The 19910-nt window shown below is 37.0% G+C and overlaps 1 protein-coding gene across 6 annotated transcripts; it reads left to right on the top strand.

Annotated features, from left to right (window-relative positions):
* Nucleotides 1-2405: 2405 nt before the first annotated feature.
* LOC104787717 (protein SWEETIE) lies at nt 2406-18905 on the top strand. 6 transcript variants are annotated; one of them, XM_087451053.1, is made up of 48 exons: nt 2406-2733; nt 3051-3258; nt 3502-3608; nt 4033-4269; nt 4382-4471; nt 4549-4636; nt 4793-4857; nt 5155-5259; nt 5370-5459; nt 5580-5660; nt 5773-5841; nt 6454-6579; nt 6927-7030; nt 7474-7606; nt 7685-7791; nt 8095-8196; nt 8341-8508; nt 8642-8728; nt 8842-8935; nt 9060-9128; nt 9223-9345; nt 9750-9818; nt 9924-10028; nt 10250-10338; nt 10512-10663; nt 11021-11170; nt 11334-11383; nt 11498-11597; nt 11692-11748; nt 11846-11913; nt 12028-12121; nt 12366-12550; nt 12880-13024; nt 13114-13182; nt 13430-13486; nt 13574-13660; nt 13733-13861; nt 13937-14140; nt 14241-14675; nt 14957-15022; nt 15348-15445; nt 15579-15675; nt 15780-15942; nt 16335-16645; nt 16730-16864; nt 16988-17152; nt 17246-17371; nt 17560-18905. In XM_087451053.1, exons 24-48 carry the CDS (start codon nt 10296-10298, stop codon nt 18607-18609), a joined length of 4236 nt encoding a protein of 1411 aa, XP_087307179.1. In that variant the 5' UTR covers nt 2406-2733; nt 3051-3258; nt 3502-3608; nt 4033-4269; nt 4382-4471; nt 4549-4636; nt 4793-4857; nt 5155-5259; nt 5370-5459; nt 5580-5660; nt 5773-5841; nt 6454-6579; nt 6927-7030; nt 7474-7606; nt 7685-7791; nt 8095-8196; nt 8341-8508; nt 8642-8728; nt 8842-8935; nt 9060-9128; nt 9223-9345; nt 9750-9818; nt 9924-10028; nt 10250-10295; the 3' UTR covers nt 18610-18905. The 6 variants fall into 6 exon arrangements, with proteins under 6 accessions (XP_087307179.1, XP_087307174.1, XP_087307173.1 ...); XM_087451048.1 differs by having other exon boundaries at nt 2417-2733; nt 10507-10663; XM_087451047.1 differs by having other exon boundaries at nt 2472-2733; nt 10507-10663; nt 14238-14675.
* Nucleotides 18906-19910: the final 1005 nt, after the last annotated feature.

Genomic DNA, 19910 nt, shown 5'->3' with positions numbered 1-19910 from the left:
TTGTCCTAAATTTAAAATATATATTTATAAATATTTTACCTAATAATTTGTTTTATATAAACCAAACAAAAAACGTGAAGTGACCTTAGTGTAGTGACAGGAGATAAATCCATTTGTAGAAGGCACCATCACACCTGGGATCGAGTCCCGGCTTCTACGAATGTAGGAATTTGGCTAATGGACCGGCCAGTTGTGGCCCAATGGTTGACAAAGAAAAAAAAAACAAAATAGTAGGGGTATTAGACTTTGCATGATTCCAATGGGAGATATATATCTTCAAGGGTTTTGCATCAATTGATTCTCCTAAGTTAGTTAGTCATGGAAGCAGACGCCATTGCCCTAAATTAAGAAACTGAATTATCGAAATGTTACTTCCTGTTGGAGATTCATCATCACTATATATTTGATGAAAAGTTGAAAACCGCTAAAAAAGCTATTATTCCCTATTTCCAGGTCCTCTAGAAATTCAGAGCTATCTAAAAGACATACTTGCCTTGGCCCCCAAAGACTCATACAACTTTAAGTTCATCGGTAGACAAGCGATTAAGCGAAGCATTGCTTTTGGATTTAGGAATAACGGTTCCGGCCAAAGATGGAGTTATGAGAAATTGCAAATATTTTAGTAATGATCACTATCATAGATACAATGGGACTAGCCTATGCTATGGTTATAACGGTAACGGTATTTGCGTCTACCAAATCAGAAGCAATAAAGTGGTCGAACGGTTCGAACATCTAACTACTTCCTCGTCGTTGGTTTTTCCCCACTTTTGGTGAAAAATGGTTGTCTAAAAACTATTAAAGTTTTGTCTTTTTCGTAAGGGTGGATTATTTTCTTTGGTTACCCGTACCATTGCGATATACCTATACCGCTTTGATATTCTCACCTTTTTCGTATCGTTCGCTTAGGCGATTACTGCTTACTTTCTCTGCTTTGTCTTTTGCTATAATACTACAAGCAAGTTGAATCAAATGAAGCATTTTTTAGAAAACTATCGTGCATTGTCTAGAGCTGGTGAAAATTTGCACGGTAACCAACTGCAATAACTAATAACTGGCAAACCACCATAGAGATGAGGAATCTTATGATGCTTTTAAGTGCCTCATCAAAGTGCAAGATCCAAGTCATGGTTTTAACAAAAATAACAAATGATCCAACTTCCAAGTGATGTGGTGAGTAACAAAGTACATTGTCATATTATTATTTGCTTAGCTCATAGTAATTAAGTAAGCTTTATTAGTTATGGATTTGAACGTATGGCGCAATATGTGTCACATCACAAGTAAGAGACGCAGGTGCTTCTATCAATGGAATTTTTAGACTATGATTTGATGAATATCGAATACACCACTTATATCTTTACAATCTCCCTCAACATATTGCGAAGAAAACATTTTCAACATTCTTGTTGGTGCGGGATTCAGCACCCCCGACATACCGAACTAAACCAGAAGTATTAATTGATTATTTAACCGGGAATCCGGTTAGGGGATCAATTAGGTCATCAAGAGTTAATTCGGATGAAGCATAATCTTGGAGAAGAAGGAACCGACATCCACTTCGGCGCGGCGGCCGACTCAAGCAATAAGGCAGTTTTCCATATGTCACTTCGTCCGTTAAGGAAAGTTAATATATTTAGCGATCTACTAATATGTATAAATAAGGGGAGACTTCTCCATTGTAAATCATCCAGAATCGAATACAATAACCGAGTTCTCTTTTCGTTCTTAGCAATAAACCCTAACTTCTTTGAGTTCTTCTTCTTTACTTCTAATTTCAAGGTTTAGATCTATTTTCTAGAGAGATTATCTTATTGAATTTGTTTCCCCTCTTAAACAAATTCATTGTGGAAACCTAGTTTCTACAATTCTAGATTTCCAAACCAGTCAAGTAATATCATTATAACATAAACATCTTCCCTTGTATCTACTCTGGTGTATCTGGAAATCACGGAATAATTTCATTTTCAATAGGATTAGAGATAGTCCCATACTCATGGTTCTCCAAGCACAGGCGGGGATGTTCACAAATGGCTCCATGATGAACACTAGATCACCAAGAAGAAATGATTCACAACCACCGACTCAATATTGGAAAACGTCCCATGTTACCATACATGCAACTATGATGCAAGTTTTGAAGCAACAACCAACAATACAATACAATACAATACAATAGAAGCAGCAACAACAAACAACACGACATCATGTCTTGGGATCAACTCTTTTTTTTTTTTTTTTTTTACACTCGATTACGCCGTTGTAATAACTTTTACTCTGCCCACCTACTAGTTAAATATGGATGCACGCATAAACTCTGTTTTTTTTTATTTGTTTTGTTACCACCTCAATGGTTAACAGAACAATTGTAAATTTATTGGAATTGTTAATTCGACCCGGAAACTAAATTAACCCGACCCGGAAACTAAATCGGGCTTCTCTCCTTCTCCGAACCCCAATAGATCTGATTCCTCCGACTCTTTCTCTCTCACACTACTCTTTTTGTTTTCCTCTCCTCAACTCTGTCTGGGTTTGCTCTCTTCGCTCTATGTTTCTTCTACAGTGCTAATGGCGAAGAATAATGCCATCGACAACGTTCCTCTGTCGCGATTCGGCGTTCTCGTTGCCCAGCTTGAGTCGATTGTGGCGTCAGCTTCACAGAAAAACCCTGACCCTCTCCTCTGCTTCGAGATCCTTTCTGATCTTATTATCGCCATCGATGAAGAGCCCAAGGTTTCCTTTCCCTTTTTTGATCGATCCTTTCTTAATATTTTTATCTCGAATCATGCTCAGTGTCGTCATTTTTGCATCTGAAAATTAGAAGAACGATGATTAAGTCTTTGTTATTCATAGACTTTGATCTGTGTGATCAACTAGTAGGCCATTGCTTTGTTCTTTAAAATTAGCGTCGGATTCATGTTGAACTTGATTCCTTGGAAAACACTGTGAGAATGAATTTATAACTAGGAACATTACATTTAAGTACCTCTCGTTGTGTATATATTTTTGTGATACTTCTGATGGGTTCTCAACGATCATGTGTATATTAGGAGTCTTTGTTAGTCACGCAAAGAAAATGCGAAGATGCCTTGTATTCTCTGGTTACTCTTGGTGCTCGAAGACCAGTACGTCATCTTGCCTCAGTGGCTATGGCGAAAATAATTTCAAGTGGTGATAGTATTTCGATATACTCTAGAGCTAGCAGTTTACAAGGGTTTCTTTCCGATGTGAAGCGCAGTGATCCTCAGCGAGTTGCAGGTAGGCTGTATTTTTTGTTAAGATTACTGGCAAACTGTAGGTTTTAGTGATGTTTCGGAATAAAGATTTATATTCGTCACCCTCCTAAGCAAAATAAAAAATTATCAGTTTTGATCTGCTGTTTGGTATTCTATCGAGCACATCAAACATCAATACATTTCATAAAGTTCATCCATGTGGAAGTTTTCTTTTATGCTTATATGGTCTTATGCTCCAAAGTTAATAGATATTGTTTTTTTCTAGGTGCTGCCCAATGCTTGGGAGAGCTGTATCGTCATTTTGGGAGAAAAATTACATCTGGCTTGTTCGAAACAACAGTTATTGTAACAAAATTAGTGAAGTTTAATGAGGTATCACAGTTCAACTTTACACTTTAAGTTCTTTCTTGCATGCGGAAAAGTAAATTTTGATTGGTTTAATCTACCTCAATGGGTCATGTCTTTTTATCAGTGCCCCAGTTGGAATATTTAGAAAGAACTAGTATGAAAATATCAAATAGGTATCTGATTTGTTGGCCGTGAAGGGAGGAATTAAAGCTCTGCAACTATTGCTATTGTGTCCTAATATTTATTGGGGATATGGTTTGGTATAAACTAATTTAACTATGCCTAGTCTCTGAGTCTGCTGTTTCAAAAATTTCAATTATTGAATTTATTTCTACCCAGCTATTATTATATAGAATTTGTGAAGAAACTTGGGCTATCAAAGAAAACTGACCTGTGTCACTGTAGCTATTAATTCTTAATTAACTCTGTGTTGTTTCCCTTGTTTCAGGATTTTGTGAGACAAGAAGCCTTTATCTTGCTTCAAAGTGCTTTGGAAGGCTGCGGTGGTACAGCTGCTGCCACTGCATACTCAGAAGCATACCGTCTCATCACAAGATTTTCCACTTCGGAAAAATCATTCGTTGTGAGAATTGCCGTTGCTCGTTGTTTGAAGGCTTTTTCCAACATCGGGGGACCAGGTCTTGGTGCTAGCGAATTTGATACTTTAGCCTCTTACTGTGTCAAGGTCAGTTTGATGTGCTAGTAAAACTTGTGTGTTTTTTAACCCGTTCTTCTTCCAATTTCTTGGTGGGCTGATGTCTATCTCTGAATATGTATATATGCCTCTGTTAATGTAGGGTATTGAAGATCCAGAATCATCTGTCCGAGATGCATTTGCGGAGGCTTTGGGCTCATTGCTTGCACTAGGAATGCATCCTGAAGTGCATGTAGGCTTATTTACTAGTAATTTGCGTGCTTCTTGTCGTCATAATTTTGTGGTTATGAACTTTGGTTTTTTTGTTAGGTCCAACCTAGAGGTAAAGGTCCATTTCCACCAGCAAAGAAACTGGAAGGTGGTCTGCAGAGGCATTTAATTTTGCCCTTCACAAAAGGTAGTCTTAAGACAAGATCTCTGTGTGTAAATTTTTGGTTCGTTAACTCTTCAGACTCGGGATATATATACATTTTTTTAAAAAAGTTTGCAGTAGAGCTTTCTTTCGTTTTGCGGAGCACTAATTCCTTTATAAAAAAATACTTAATAATCGCAGCGATTGGATCTCGGGCAAAGAATACACGGTTCGGTTTGGCTCTGTCATGGGTGTTCTTTTTACAGGTAAACAATTGCTGGAATCTTTTCAGTTTTTGTGTTGTCCTTGTGCGTTGATTAGATTTTGCATTTCAGACTTGACATTGAGACCTATTATCATTAACATTTTATATGGGCATTTTTAGGAGATCACAGTATCACACCAATTGTTATCAAGGGTTATTATCTGCATACTGCCTATATTGCTATATCATATGATCTATTTGTAGATTCCAGTGATTATCTTTAATTTTTTCTACATACATATCTACAGTTCGGCACCATGGCCTTGTAAACTTACAAAGTGTTGAATATATTTTGCAGGCCAATAGGATAAGGTATTTGGATTCAGATAGTGAGCTGCAAGACTATTCTTTGCACGTCATGGACATGTTGCGGGGTGGCTCCTCAATTGATGCCCATGCACTTGTAAGTCACAGTTCTTTCATTTCCTTGCAATTCCAACCTTGTCATTTTTGTCTTGCATAAGTTCTTCATACATACTTCTATATTTAAAATATGTATTCTCGTTTTTGAAGGCGTGTGTTCTTTACATCCTACGGGTTGGCGTAATTGATCAAATGATGGAACCAAGCCAGAGAAGCTTTTCCGTTTTTCTCGGAAAGCAGGTTTTGCAGTTTTACTGAATCACTCTATTTTACTGCTAGTCAGAACTACATATTCAAAAAATTAATTTGTGGTTCACATCATAATCAAGTAAGTTATGTATTTATCCGAAATAAATGCAGCTTCAGTCTTCAAATGCTAGTCCATCAATGAAAATAGTTGCTTTGCGGGCTTTGTCATTCACGCTGAAAACATTGGGAGAGGTGAGGCTGCTACTGGCGTAAACTCTTCTGAATGAATATTTATCATGAAACTTCTGCTAGTTAAATTTACTAATTAATCTTTTTAGCTCGATTTTTATTTGCGTACCTGCAGGTTCCCCATGAATTCAAGGAATTTTTCGATGATACAGTGGGTGCATCATTATCACATTTTTTGGACCTTGTAAGCTTTCAGATATCTTGTTTTGACAGTTACTCTCGACACGAGTGCTTTTCATCCCTTATACATTTCCTGGCAATATTTGTCAGAGAAATCTATTTCTTTCCAGCATTCAGATATTCTTGATCTTTTCAATCTTCTAGACTCTGATATTCCTTAGCTACTTGTTTCTTGTTTAGTACCAACAATTGCACTGAACGACATGTATGTTTGAGTTGACAAAAAAAAAGACATGTTCGTTTGAACTTCTTGCTACCACTGGATATAAAACTGTTTCATCTGCTTTAAAAGTTAGGTAAACAAAACATTTATGAAAAGAAATAGAGGGTTGGAATAAGCCGTTATGGCGTTATCACTGTAATCGATAGGTAGGTAAACAAAACCTTGATGCATTGAAATAGAGGGTTGGAAGAAGCTGTTAAAAAGTAATTTATGATTGCTTTTTTGAATGTAGGTAGTAGCTTGATATATTGACATTTTCAGATTTGGTTTTGTGCAGTGTTTGTTAATCTCACCTTTCATGCCAACATCTATGTCTGGGTACATTGAGTCAAATGACAACCCAGAGGTAATTGTAAATGCATAATTTATAGACGTAAACTTGACTTTTTTCAGGTACGTGTTGAGGCTGCTTTAACTTTACGTGCGTTGGCTGAGGTTGATCCCACTTGCGTTGGTGGGTTGACATCTTTTGCTGTAACCACTCTTAATGCTTTACGGGAAAGTTTATCTTTTGAAAAGGTAATACTAGTGCTTCCAGTTCATCTCAACTGAGTTGGGTTTTCTTCTTTCAGTATGATGATATTGAGGTGTGGCAACAAAAACGTCAATAGAAGATGTGAAGGGACATTCTGATCCGAATGTAGAACAAAAAAGTCTATCAGTGATAATTAATATGGTGAAACTGAAGATAAAAAAATATCATGAAAGACATCATAGTTTCCCTTTTTATGCTTATGACGTCTTTGGCTTTCATATAATTGAAATTCTTCATCTTCAAGTCTCTATAATAGACATTATCTATTGTGAGCTGCACCAACTTCATGACGGGGAATGACTTAATAAGTCACCATTGTTGTTTTCTGTAGGGAGAAAAATTGAAAACTGATCTTGCTTCTTTGCATGGGCAAGCAGCAACATTGGCAGCTCTAGTCTCCATTTCTCCTGGACTATCTCTTGGTTATCCTGCTCGGTAATAGTCTTCATAACTCCTTATGGTCACATCATATTCACTGTTTCAGCATTTCAAACTCAATGTTAATACTCGTTTTCTACAAATTAATTATTAGGCATTTAATTCATACATTTAGGCGGATAGTTTTTATTATATCTGTGAGCCGATGAAGAAATCTTCCCACTAATCCTGTAAATTGCTACCTTTCTCATTGCCTTAGACAAATAGATGAACCTTCAAACTTTTAGTACTTTCAATAGTTTCTGGGCGTTTGTTATTTGCTCTTTTTCCTAATCAAACTAGTTCATGGTCATACTTTGTTGCGTATCTTGAAAAATACAGGGGATACTTTGTGCTAGATAGTCAAAATAGTTCTCAATCTGCCGCAACATTTTAGAATTGCCAATACAGAACTTCCATTAATCCAATGGCAATACTTTTCTGTAATTTTTTGGTCACAGATTGCCAAGGTCGGTGCTTGAAGTTTCAAAGAAGATGCTAACAGAATCAAGGAGAAATTTTACAGTTGCCTCAAGTGAAAAGGAAGCAGGATGGTTATTGCTATCATCACTGTTAAATTCTATGCCAAAAGAGGTAAAATATGATCCGTATGTCTTTAACTGCGGTGTCCACAGCATGTATTGTCTTATGCAATTCTATTTGATTATATAGGAGTTCGGGGACCAAGATTTTGATATTCTAATCTTGTGGACTGACGTCTTTACTGGAAATCCAGAACACTTGATCAAACAACAGGCAGACTTAAAATCTACTTTAAGGTAACTGGCTCTTGATACATCAAGCCTTTATTTAACGCCAAGGTCTCAATATTCTTTCCCTATGCTGTATAGTTGATCTAAGCTCCTGGAAGCAAACCATGTTTATTGTCTTAGTTCATCTAAGCTCCTGGAAGCGAACTGTGTTTATTGTCTTAGTTTATTTTTGACACATTAGTGGCTGGTTTGAGAGGGCTGAGTCCTCACTTCTCCCTGATTGCTTCATGTCCAAGAGGAACGAAAGTGATGACTCATATATTTTTGTTCGTGATAACAAGTAAATGATCAGTGTTTTCCTTTTGGTAGTGTGTGGTCCGCTGCAATTGACGCACTCACAGCTTTTGTACGACGTTTTGTATCTTGTAATGATGGTATCCTGCTCCAACCTGTACTGGCAAACCTCCGTAGGTATGGTATTACTACTGATTTTTCCTACAGTTTCTGTCTACATGTACTTGCCAATTTAATAATTCGGCTATTTTTATTTGAGAATAAGTTCTCATATCCTTTACCTGTATGATGAGTTAATTGACAGTATCTTATTCAAAACAGCGCTTTGTCTAGTGTATCGACAATGGCCAACAAACGGTTTTCTGATGTCAAAACTTTGGTCGACACACTCATCATAAGAATATTGATAGCTTATCAGTCTATCCCAGATCCCTTGGCCTATAAAAGTGAGCATCAGAAAATTATTCAGCTATGCACAACACCATATAGGTAAAAAATAATGTCATCCCAAACTGCTTGTCTTTCTGAAACCCCTTTATAAATAAATGCTAAGGACATAGCTTGATAAATCTCTTTGTTAATCTCTGAACTAGTGATTCCTTCATGTTTGTTTAATTGAAAGGGATCCTTCTGGATGTGAGGAAAGCTCGTGCTTGAAGGCGCTCCTTGACAAAAGAGATGCATGGCTTGGTCCTTGGATACCTGGCAGGTGCCTACACGCTCATCTGTATTTATTAGTTTGCATTCCCTAAGGATTTTTTCTGCATTTGTTTCCTCACATGTTTCACGCCTGGAGATGTAACTTCTTATGAATTTATCCAGGGATTGGTTTGAAGATGAGCTTCGCTATTTTCAAGGTGGGGAAGATGGTCTAGCACCAAGTGTATGGGAAAGTAAAGTTTCTAGTTTTCCGCTGGTAAGCGCAATGGCTTTTTGGTGGAATTTGTTCTTAGTAGTTGAGCTGGTTTTTTTTTGGCTACAGACTTGTTTTTTTCTTTTTTAATGCTCAACTCTTATGCAAAATTTCTGTAATCATGAAGCCAGAGACTGTGAAAAAGACATTGGTGAATCAGATGGTTCTCTGCTTTGGTATCATGTTTGCTTCTCAGGTTTGTGATTACTGTATGTCCAGATAGGTCCTTGTTTTGCTAATGACATTTGCTATTTTGGTAGTCTGAAATGATTGTAACCTTTTCTTCGCAGGATAGCCAAGGGATGCTCTCACTTCTTTCGGTCATACAACAGTGTATGAAAGCTGGAAAGAAGCAACAATGGCGTACAGCCAGCTTGACTAACATTTGTGCTGGACTTCTTGCCGGTTTAAAGGTGCTTCCAATACTTGTATATGAGTTTTGTGCATTTTTACAAACCGTAGTAGAAAAATTGGTCAAGATAGTAGTATGGTATTAGTACAACCATGTTCTGGTGTCTACCTCGTGTATGAGTGTACTGAGGGCTGAACTCAGGTGGTGTTGGAAAGCTAGAATATACACATTTAGCATGACATTTATATTAAGGATCGTAAACATTTGTGGTCTATATGTAGAGCTGATGAGTTTTGTAGCACCATTCTTTGAGTATGGGACGGGTGTGTTACCATGCCTAGGCATTGTAAAGACTATTGTGCTGCATAAATCATTTGTATCTGAGTTCAGATCATTTTCTTGTTAAATGAACACAATATGGTTCTGCTACATTCAAAACTTCATGTTTTTTTACTTATCTCTCAGGCTTTGTATGCTCTACGTCCCCAGCAACTAACAACGGAAGTATTAAGCTCCGGGCAAACCATTTTTCAGGTATTTATGTCAATAAAGATGGTAGTTCAGAATTCTGTACCTAATCTCAAAATTGATTCTCGTGTTTTCTTATATATATATCTATTGGTGTTTTTGTTTCTGTAGAATATTTTAACAGAGGGAGACATTTGTGCGTCGCAACGCAGGGCAGCATGTGAGGGTCTAGGTCTTCTAGCTCGTCTTGGAAATGACATCTTTACAGCAAGAATGGTCTGTCCACGATGCAATTCTCTACATAAAATTCTTTTGTGACCTTTATACTCCTTTAAATTGGATACTTATGGGACCCTACTTTAGTGTATACCATGTCTCTGCTCTTGCTTTGTTCACTTGTTTCCTTTATTTGAAAACGTAAAATCTTTAGCGGTAGGATGTATGACAAAACATTTCCTTTGTTTCTCACATTTATATTTTTGCATGGTGATAAATAGACCCGAGGGCTTCTTGGTGACCTAAGTGGAATAACAGATCCAAACTATGGTGGATCAATTGCTCTTGCACTTGGTTGCATTCATCACAGGTGGAGTTGGCTTCTAACTTGTTTAATATGTGTGTGTTTGTGATGCTTTAACAGCAGTTAAGTACAGATGTTATCCATCTTTGCAGATATGTATTGATTTACATAGTGGAAGCTACTTTGACATGTTTATCTGTTATATTTTGAATTTATTTTCTACATGGTGTGCAGTGCAGGAGGAATGGCATTGTCGTCCTTAGTACCTGCTACTGTTAGTTCAGTCTCATCTCTGGCCAAAACTTCTGTTCTTGGTCTTAAGATCTGGGCCCTGCATGGGCTTCTTTTGACCATTGAAGCTGCTGGTTTATCATTCGTATCTCATGTTCAGGTAAACAATTTCGTAGCTCATTAAAGGCTTAGACTGCACAGTTTACATATCTAGCTTTTTCGCTTCAAAATATCTCATTTTGGTGTTCGGGCTGTTGGTTCATCAAACTAAAATGAAATCCAGTGCATCTATAAATTTGGCTAAATTTGTGACTTGGTGATCACCTGAATCTGATAATGCTTGACAGAGAAAATAATTCTCTGGTACAGTTCAATAGCTGCAACTCAAGATGTTTAATAAAGTTTATCATCCTCATATTAGGTGCATGATTATAATTGCTTACTATTGAAAAGGCTTCTTTCCCCCAGCTTGATTTAATATCTCCATCTATTATGTCCATTCTGTATTCATTATTAGGCAGCATTAGGACTTGCCTTGGACATTTTGTTGACTGAAGAAAGTGGATGGATCGACCTTTCTCAAGGCATTGGACGCCTTATTAACGCTATTGTTGCTGTCCTTGGCCCTGAGCTTTCTCCTGGCAGTATTCTGTTTTCACGCTGCAAGGTACTATTCTAGACCTTCCAGCCTTTGTCTTTCAAAAAAAGAGATGCACGCATTTTTAAGGGGATTTACTATACCCCAAAACTTCGAACCTTGCATCACAGTAATGCTTGCATTTGTATGTAACGCAATCTGTTTTGCTTGTTCTAATTAAAAGTTTTTGCAGTCTGTTATTGCAGAGATTAGTTCTTGGCAAGAAATTCCGACACTACTTGAGTATGTGAATGTCTTTCTCTTTGCCACCATCATTTTAATACATTGTTACAACTAAATTATTTCTTTTCATCCTGTCTCAAGCTTAATTGTTATTCTACATCTTAACAATTTCAGGAGCGTCTGTTTTACCCAGCAGCTTATTCTTTTTGCTCCACAAGCAGTTTCAGTACATTTACATGTGAAAAATCTTCTAATGACGCTGGCATCAAGACAGGTACAGGTTTTTCTTTTTTTGCTATCTCTTCTTTCATAGGTAAGTCTTCAAGGGATTCTCCTGATGAAAACTAGTTGTATCTTTTGTGAAACAGCCAATAATTAGACGTCTATCTGTGTCAACTCTTCGGCATTTGATTGAGAAAGACCCGGTAAACAGCTTGCTCGGATCCAAATTTTGATTTCCAGACTCCTAAAATCTTGGAAATAATGGTATCATTGGAATTTATCGCATTCTTGTGGTTTTAGGTTTCTGTCATTGACGAGCAGATAGAGGACAATTTATTTCAGATGTTGGATGAAGAAACTGATTCGGAGTAAGAAATTGTTCTTTCTAGTAGATGTTCTCGTTTATTGAATGTTTAGTTCTTATGTAAGCTTATGATGAACTTGATTTATTTATGGACTCTGGAAATGTTGTGCTCTTGTAGGATTGGGAATCTGATCCGAAGTACCTTGATACGCCTTCTTTATGCAACATGCCCATCACGCCCATCTCGATGGATGTCAATATGCCGCAACATGGTAATAGCAATGAACTTTTTCATACAAATTTCTTGATTTTTTTGGATTGCTGCAGTATGAACTATCTGACATGGAACCATGTCAATTTATTTGTTTCTCATGATTGCTGCCATTTTGCTTAAAATGTTACTGTCAGTTTTTTTTTTTTTTTTTTTTTTTTTTTTTTTTTTTTTTGTGTTATTATATATCCAGATCTGACTTCTTGTCCCCATAATCAATTGATTTTTTTTTACTCTGCTGACAGGCCCTTGCAGCATCCGCTGGAAGGAGTGCTGAAACGAACATTGCAGAAAACGATCTTGCTAACACAGGAGAGAACCTTGGAGATGATGATGAAGACATGGTTTCTAGCTCTACTGGAAAATCTAGACGTACCAATCCTGATAAAGACAAAACCTTGAGATATCGAACCAGAGTTTTTGCAGCTGAGTAAGTGGGAAATGTTTCTTTGTTTTTTACCCTACCTCTCTGCTGAATATCGTTGACATCAATATTTTCAATTAATGGTCTGGAACAGTTTTTAACCATATAACTAGAATTGATGGAAAATAAAAGTTCACCTGAGATTTCAAAAGTGTATGTGAAGGGTTTCATCATTGAGCCTATGATAATAGAAATCTGAACTGTTGGTTAATCCTGAGCAGTTAATAACTTAATGGTTGCTACTCTAGTCAAACTGCATAAGAGTTTTCATATGTTCTGTGTTCTAAAAGCATGTCCTGTTTAGCTAAGTCATCCCAATTGATTTTCGACTGTAGGTGTTTGAGTCTTTTGCCAGAGGCTGTAGGAAATGATGCTGCTCATTTTGATATTTTATTGGCGAGGAAACTTGCTGCTGATAGACAAAGCTCTGGTGACTGGTTAGTCCTTCAACTACAAGAGCTGATATCTCTTGCTTATCAGGTAAAGAAAAGAAATTAACTTTGTAAAGAACCATTTCAAGTATTCTGAAAAGTGTTCTGAGAGTTGACATGATCTACCAAATTATTCAGATAAGCACTATTCAGTTTGAAAACATGAGGCCAGTTGGAGTTGGACTTCTTAGTACTATTCTTGAAAAGGTGAGACTTTCTGGTAGTAAAAGATTTCTGAATTGTAGTTACATGTGGTTCCCAACACTTTTCTATGTTTGTTTATTTTTCTTCAAAAGTTGTCGATTTGATTGTTTTTCACCTACACCCGATTCTTTTCCTCACAACATGTGTTTTTCACCAATATTTTGCTAGCTTCCTAGTCTCATTCACCTTGTTGATCTGGTGTGGTAGTTCACATCAGAATATAATTTATAATTTTGTGATACTTGTGCAGTTTAAATTGGTAGCCGACCCTGAACTTCCTGGACATCTTCTTCTGGAACAATATCAGGTGCTCCCCATGCAAAATTATTTCTCAACGAAGACTTATTTAAATTTTTAATTGATCATGATAGTTACGGACAATTTTCAAACTTAGGCTCAACTTGTGTCTGCTGTTCGTACTGCCTTGGATGCAAATTCTGGCCCTGCTCTTCTGGAAGCTGGGTTACAATTGGCCACAAAGGTGAGCATGACATTCGTTTCTTCCTTCAGATTTTGTGCCATTATGTTACTAAATTAATGTGTTTAATTCCAGATAATGACCAGTGGAATAATAAGCAGTGATCAAGTTGCAGTCAAACGCATATTTTCTCTGCTTTCACGTCCACTCACTGACTTCAACGAATTATATTATCCTTCTTTTGCTGAATGGGTCACAAGCAAGGTGCATAAGCAACAAAAGATTGTATTTTCTAATTTTATTTGGCTTTCACTGACTAGACTTATTCTTGCAACGTAGATCAAGATCAGGCTTCTTGCTGCACATGCCTCGCTTAAGTGTTATATATTTACTTTCTTGAGGAAACACCATGGTGAGGTGCCAGTAGAATTTGAAGCACTGTTGCCATTGTTTTCCAAGAGTTCGGATCTGCTCGGGAGGTACTGGATTCAGGTCCTAAGGGGCTACAGTTATGGTTGCTTATGTCAGAATCTGAAAAGAAGTGTGAGTCAACACTTAACAGTCCTGTTTTCTCTCTTTAGCTGAACACTTCCATCCTTCTGCTCCCCTATCTTCTAATAAGATCTTTGATTTGCCGCAGCAGTGCTCATTCTTAGACGAAATCCCGCCACATACTGTGTCGAGAAGGCTACAGCCTTGTCTGGAAGAGGCATGGCCTGTCATCCTGCAAGCTTTAGTCCTGGATGCTATGCCTGTTTATCATAGTGTGGAAGAATTTTCTGATAGCTCCTTAATATCTAGACATCGCATGGTTACTCTAGAGGTTGAAGATTATCAGTTTCTATGGGGCTTTGCTGTACTTGTCTTATTTCAGGGGATGCATCCAGCCTCTAATACGCAAGTAATACCTTTTAGCTCAGCTAAAATCAAATGTAGTGGAGACTCCACCATCAATGAATCTTCATTCCAAGGCCTAGAGTTATATGAAATTGTATTACCAATTTTCCAGTCTCTTTCTGCTGAAAGATTTTTCACCAGTGGCTTTGTCAGCGTAGATCTCTGCCAAGAACTTTTGCAGGTAAATCCACTTAAAATATTTTCTTTCGTTTGAAATATTTATCATGCCATTCTATTTTAGCTCTTATTATCATCAGCTACTAAAAGAATTTAATATAGGTTTTGAGTAACCACATGCTTCTTCTTTGGCACAAATATTCTGCACATCTACTCAACCCCACATTTTTCATATTTTTCCTAACTGGCTTATGATTTAGCCATGTCCAAGCGCAATAGGCTGTAAGCTTTAATTAGTCATACACTACTCTAATTGGATTCACTTTCCTTTTGTAACTCATCCAGGTTTTCTCGTATTCCTTTCATATGGACAGTTCATGGGATATTCTTGCAGTATCAGTAGTGCAAGAGGTAGGTACAAGAGTTGTTGATTTTATTGAAACCATCGTTTTAGGTCCTAAACATTATCTTTGGCTTGCGTATACTCACATTTCCCTAAGATTGGAAATGAGGTTCAAGGACATTTGTATATATGTATTCTTTCTCTGTTCTCGTTTACCTTTATTAAGTTGGAAATTGGAACAATGACATACTATTCCTTGTAGGAATGGTTTAAACTCTGTTAGATGGGTGTCCTCGTAACAACTGATTCCTGATTTATTTACCAGGGGTATATATTCCTTATGCGTTATCAAAGATGCTAGTTCTGACGAAGTTTTTATTTACGTTTTAACAGATTTCACAAAACTGTCCAAAAGATTTTCTTGAAAGTGAGCAGTTTGCCTACTCGACCATTGAACTCTGTCTGGGGTACCTTTTCAAAATTCTCCACAGGTGTGCACTTTACCAGGAGATTTTTGGAAGCTGTGTTCATTTTTGTTTATTTTGAACCTGATAATTCTAAAGAGAAATATACTGACTACATCTGGAAACAACCGTAACAAAGATCCCTACTTTTCTATTTCAGGCATAATGAAATTTCACCGGATGATGACATTTGGGATAATTTGCTTTCTCCTTTATTTATCTCCATAAAGACTATAGTGACACGTTTTGAGTTAAAGGTAACGTGTAAATTTTGAGGGATCTTTGCTTTATATGTTGCAGTTTTGGATCTCTGTTTTATTCATTGCACGCCTTACATCTAACTGATTGTTGGTTGATGCAGCATCATTTAAATTCTGCATCTCTGGCATTGTTATTAAGTGGCTACAAGTGCATCCGGGAAGTCCCCACTGACGCATACCTATCAAAATCTCTTGAGATTGTGAAGTCCACCAATGAGTTATTGCTTGAGCTTACCAGAGCCTCATCACAAAAACCTTCAACTGGTATGATAATTGGATTCACATTTAATGTGATAATATGATAAAAGTAAAGGACGCTGTCATTTTAGCTTCCTAAAATAAGCTAAAATGACAAGAGTTTGTATAGGATGAATGAACAGATAGTAAGTTTATCTAGAATTGGAACTGGGTTAATCTTTGGTCGACTAGGCTGTTTAGGGGTGGTTACAGATGGTGTCAAAGTTCTGTGAAAGGTTGGATTTGCTTGATGGTACATTCAGTATAGATCATGTATGCTTTCTGTCTGTCTTACGTAAGCCCCGAAGTTGCAAATGCAGAATTGTGAAGTTGATTTTCTGCAACTGAAAGCTTTTGCTTCCTTTATTGGGACATTGAAAAGTTTGTTGAAGCTTCTTAATCCAAACGTTTTATTGCAGATGGCACTAATTTTGCTGCCGATAGTAGTGTCCATATAAGAGCAATTTTTGGTGCTTGTCTGCACATGGTTGGTGATCTGACTAAAGATTGTATCAATGGTATCCATCTTGTGGATAACAAGAGATCAGGGTTACGCAAGCTTCTTCAATTGAAGCTTGTATTCTGTCTGGAACAACTTTTCTCACTGGCTAAGCTTGCCTACGAGTTTGACTGTCCAGTAGATGAAACTAATACCAATTCTATCTGTATTGCCATGTTGAAGAGTTGCCAAACTAGTATAGCAGCAGTAATGAAAGATTCTAATGTTCAGGTATCTGAGACTTGCCTTCTTGTTATATGCTAGTTCTATCATTAATTATCAAGCTCTTAACAGTATAAGTTCAAATATCTATAGGTTCAAGCTACTGTTTTACAAGTGCTAAAAAGCCTTGTTCAGCGTTACAAAAACCCAGAGGAGAAAAATTTTGCGGTCTTCTTTGTCGGCGAACTTGTTGGAGATATTGTCAGTCTAATGCAGAGGGCGCTTCTGGTTGTTTTCTCGTTTCTTCCTTCCAATTTCAACAGAGTTTACATTCTAGAAGAAAAGAGCAATTTTGACGTCTTTTTAGATAAAAATTATGATAACTGACTTCGTTCTTATTCTTTTGGATAGAAACCTATGAATAAGGAATCAGTGGTCATAGCTGGTGAATGCTTGCGGTTCATAATGCTACTTCAGACACACTCAATTACTGATGAAATTCAGAGGGGATTCATGAGCCTTTTTCTTGAAGTGGTTCTTGTGGTTTTCTCCAAGACTTCAGATGGTGTTTCTCAGGTTCCATTCCTAGCCCGACCAGTGAAGTTTATGTTACAAATTTTCTGCTCCAGTGTTAAACGTCTTTTTTTATTGTTTCATGGATAATACCAGGAAGTCCTTGAGTTAAGAAATGTAGCTGTGCGGCTTGTTTCCCATCTAGCTCAGTTACCTTTGTCGGCTGTTCACTTTAAGGACGTTTTGCTGTCGCTGCCAGCAACACACCGGCAGCAGCTTCAGGTTCGTGAATGCATTCAATTTGATTTACTCACCTGAAAACATTGTGTTCGAAAGTTTTAATGGATCCCAAATCCCCCATCCTTTTAATCAACTTAACTTTTTTCTTTATTTTCCTTTGATGTGCTGTAAGCATTTTGCATGCAAAAATTGAACTATCTAATTGATGTCCTTGTTCTTCTGATGTTTAGGATATCATCCGTGCTTCCGTCTCTAAAGATAGTGCCCTTCCAAAGCCAAAATCCTTGGTTCCACCCATGGATATCAGATTACCAGCACCTATGGTAGCAACACCTGAAAAAGTTATCTTTACTGCTGATATGGTTAAAGCAGAAGTATTGCCCACTGTGCCAGCATCATTCAATCAGGTTAGCACAATAGAAAGTGGAATTGACGAAGAAAATGAAGAGTATGAAGAAGAAGATGATGATGATGATGATTGGGACACTTTCCAGTCTTTTCCCGCTTCCACAAATCTTGAAGGGCCAGAGTCTAAGACAGAAAGTGTTCCTGAAGAGGAGCCAGATCTTCCTGGGAGTTCTTCTATACAGGATAATGAATCAAATACTTCACTACTAGCAGAAGAAGCTGATGATCAAAATCTTGCATCTGACCACCATGCCGCAGACACCACAAGAGAAGATTCAAATGACAAAAGCAAAGAGGTTGAAGAGGAAACAGTAGAGCCATGTTTTACGACAAGAGAAGACTCGGTTGACAAAAGCAACGAGGTTGAAGAGGAAACAGTAAAGTCATGTTTCACGACAAGAGAAGACTCAGTTGACACAAGCAAAGAGGTTGAAGAGGAAACAGTTGAGCCATGTTTCACGACAAGAGAAGACTCGGTTGACAAAAGCAACGCGGTTGAAGAGGAAACAGTGGAGTCATGTTTCACGACAAGAGAAGACTCGGTTGACAAAAGCAAAGAGGTTGAAGAGGAAACAGTAAAGCCATGTCTCATAGAAGAAGCTCTTACAAGCCAGAATGACAAAACCTTATCTGATGAACATCCTCTTGAAATGAAGGAACAATCAGTTGAAAGTAAGAATTTGGAATCTGAAAATATTGGAACTGATACCAAACTTGATTCAACTGAGTTAGATTCACCAGCACCAGATGATGATCTTGAACCGCAACAAATTCAAACGTCAGTCGAGGATGAATCTAGCAAGGAACATGTTGGGGCTGATGTTATAGTAACGGAACAGACAATGGCTGAAAATAAGAGCGAGGAGGATTAAATATTTTAGGAGACTGGTGATACAAAATTTTACTGTAAACATTTTTATGATTCATTTGTGTTTGTCTTTATGCGTCATTTCAGTTGCTGTGAATGCGCTCTGGTTTGGGGATAAACCTTGAAATTGGTTTATTACATTGTTTGGTTTTTCTACTGTGATTTCTTGTAAAAATACCCCTCTCAATCTCTGCGCAAGTGCTAATTAGCAAAAGTAGAGAATATACAAGTAAACATGTATTTTACTAGCGACAGTGTAGAGAAAATTAAATTAAAATTTCAATACTTTATTTTAAGAAAGATAGACATGGATTTAGTGAGGTTTCTTGCCTGCAAAAAAAAAAAAAAAAAAAAAAAAAGGATCATTGGTGGCTCTGTAGCATGAATGTGGAAAGAAACTTTAGCAACAAAATTTATGTGCTGTACGTTGGAGATAACCAGAAGAAGAAGAGATACATTGTGCAAGTCTCTAACTTGAACCAGGCTTTTATCCTCGTATCGTATATTCGTATGGGCGACTTGACGATCCCTTGTAACTTTGCTCACTGTAACTTGTTGCATCCAAGGATGTATACTTCTTGCAAGGTCAATCTATAAGGTTTCACTGCTGCATGTCAAAGCTATAAGGGGTCCATTGCTTCCTCGTCCATATTAAAAAGCTCAAGGTAATACATTCTCTTATAACTAAAAAAAAAACTATAAATATTTTAACTAATTTTAGAATTTCTTATATCTTACTTTAGTGTAAAGTAATTTAATCTTCATTTTTGAAAAAATGATCACAGAAAAATAGTAGGAAAAATCCCTGAATACAAATGCCATGTCTACGATGTATATAAAGTAGAATTTAAAATGATAAAAGGTCCTTCAAAATTTTTGGGACTTATTTAATCTGTTTATACAAAATAATTTAATCTTTTATAGCTTTCTCTATTTTTAAAAATAATTAGATTATCACCTGCGGTATACCGCAAGACAAATTTATATATATATTTTTTTGTTAATGTACTATTTTAATACTAATTTTGCTAATATACTATTTGTGCTATGTGCACAGTCGTGCGCTCTAACTCTGATGAGAAGAAGAAGAATAAGCAGAATTAGGTTTCGTTGTTTTCATCGTCTTCATCTTCTTCGTTTTGGTGTTGTTGATGTTCGATTTGAGGTTTTAGCCGCTTGACGCTTTTTTCCTTTCTTAAAACTTTGGATAACAAGATTTACACCCACCAACATATATATACGCAGTTTTAACCTAGGATTTGGGCCCATTAACACTTATGAGCCAAGACCTTTTATTTTTATTTA

This window comes from Camelina sativa, chromosome 5 (genome assembly GCF_030686135.1).
Source record: "Camelina sativa cultivar CO46 ecotype springtype chromosome 5, ASM3068613v1".
Lineage (NCBI taxonomy): Eukaryota > Viridiplantae > Streptophyta > Magnoliopsida > Brassicales > Brassicaceae > Camelina > Camelina sativa.
Note: the sequence above shows the minus strand (reverse complement) of the source record. Positions and strands in the feature narration are given on the sequence as shown.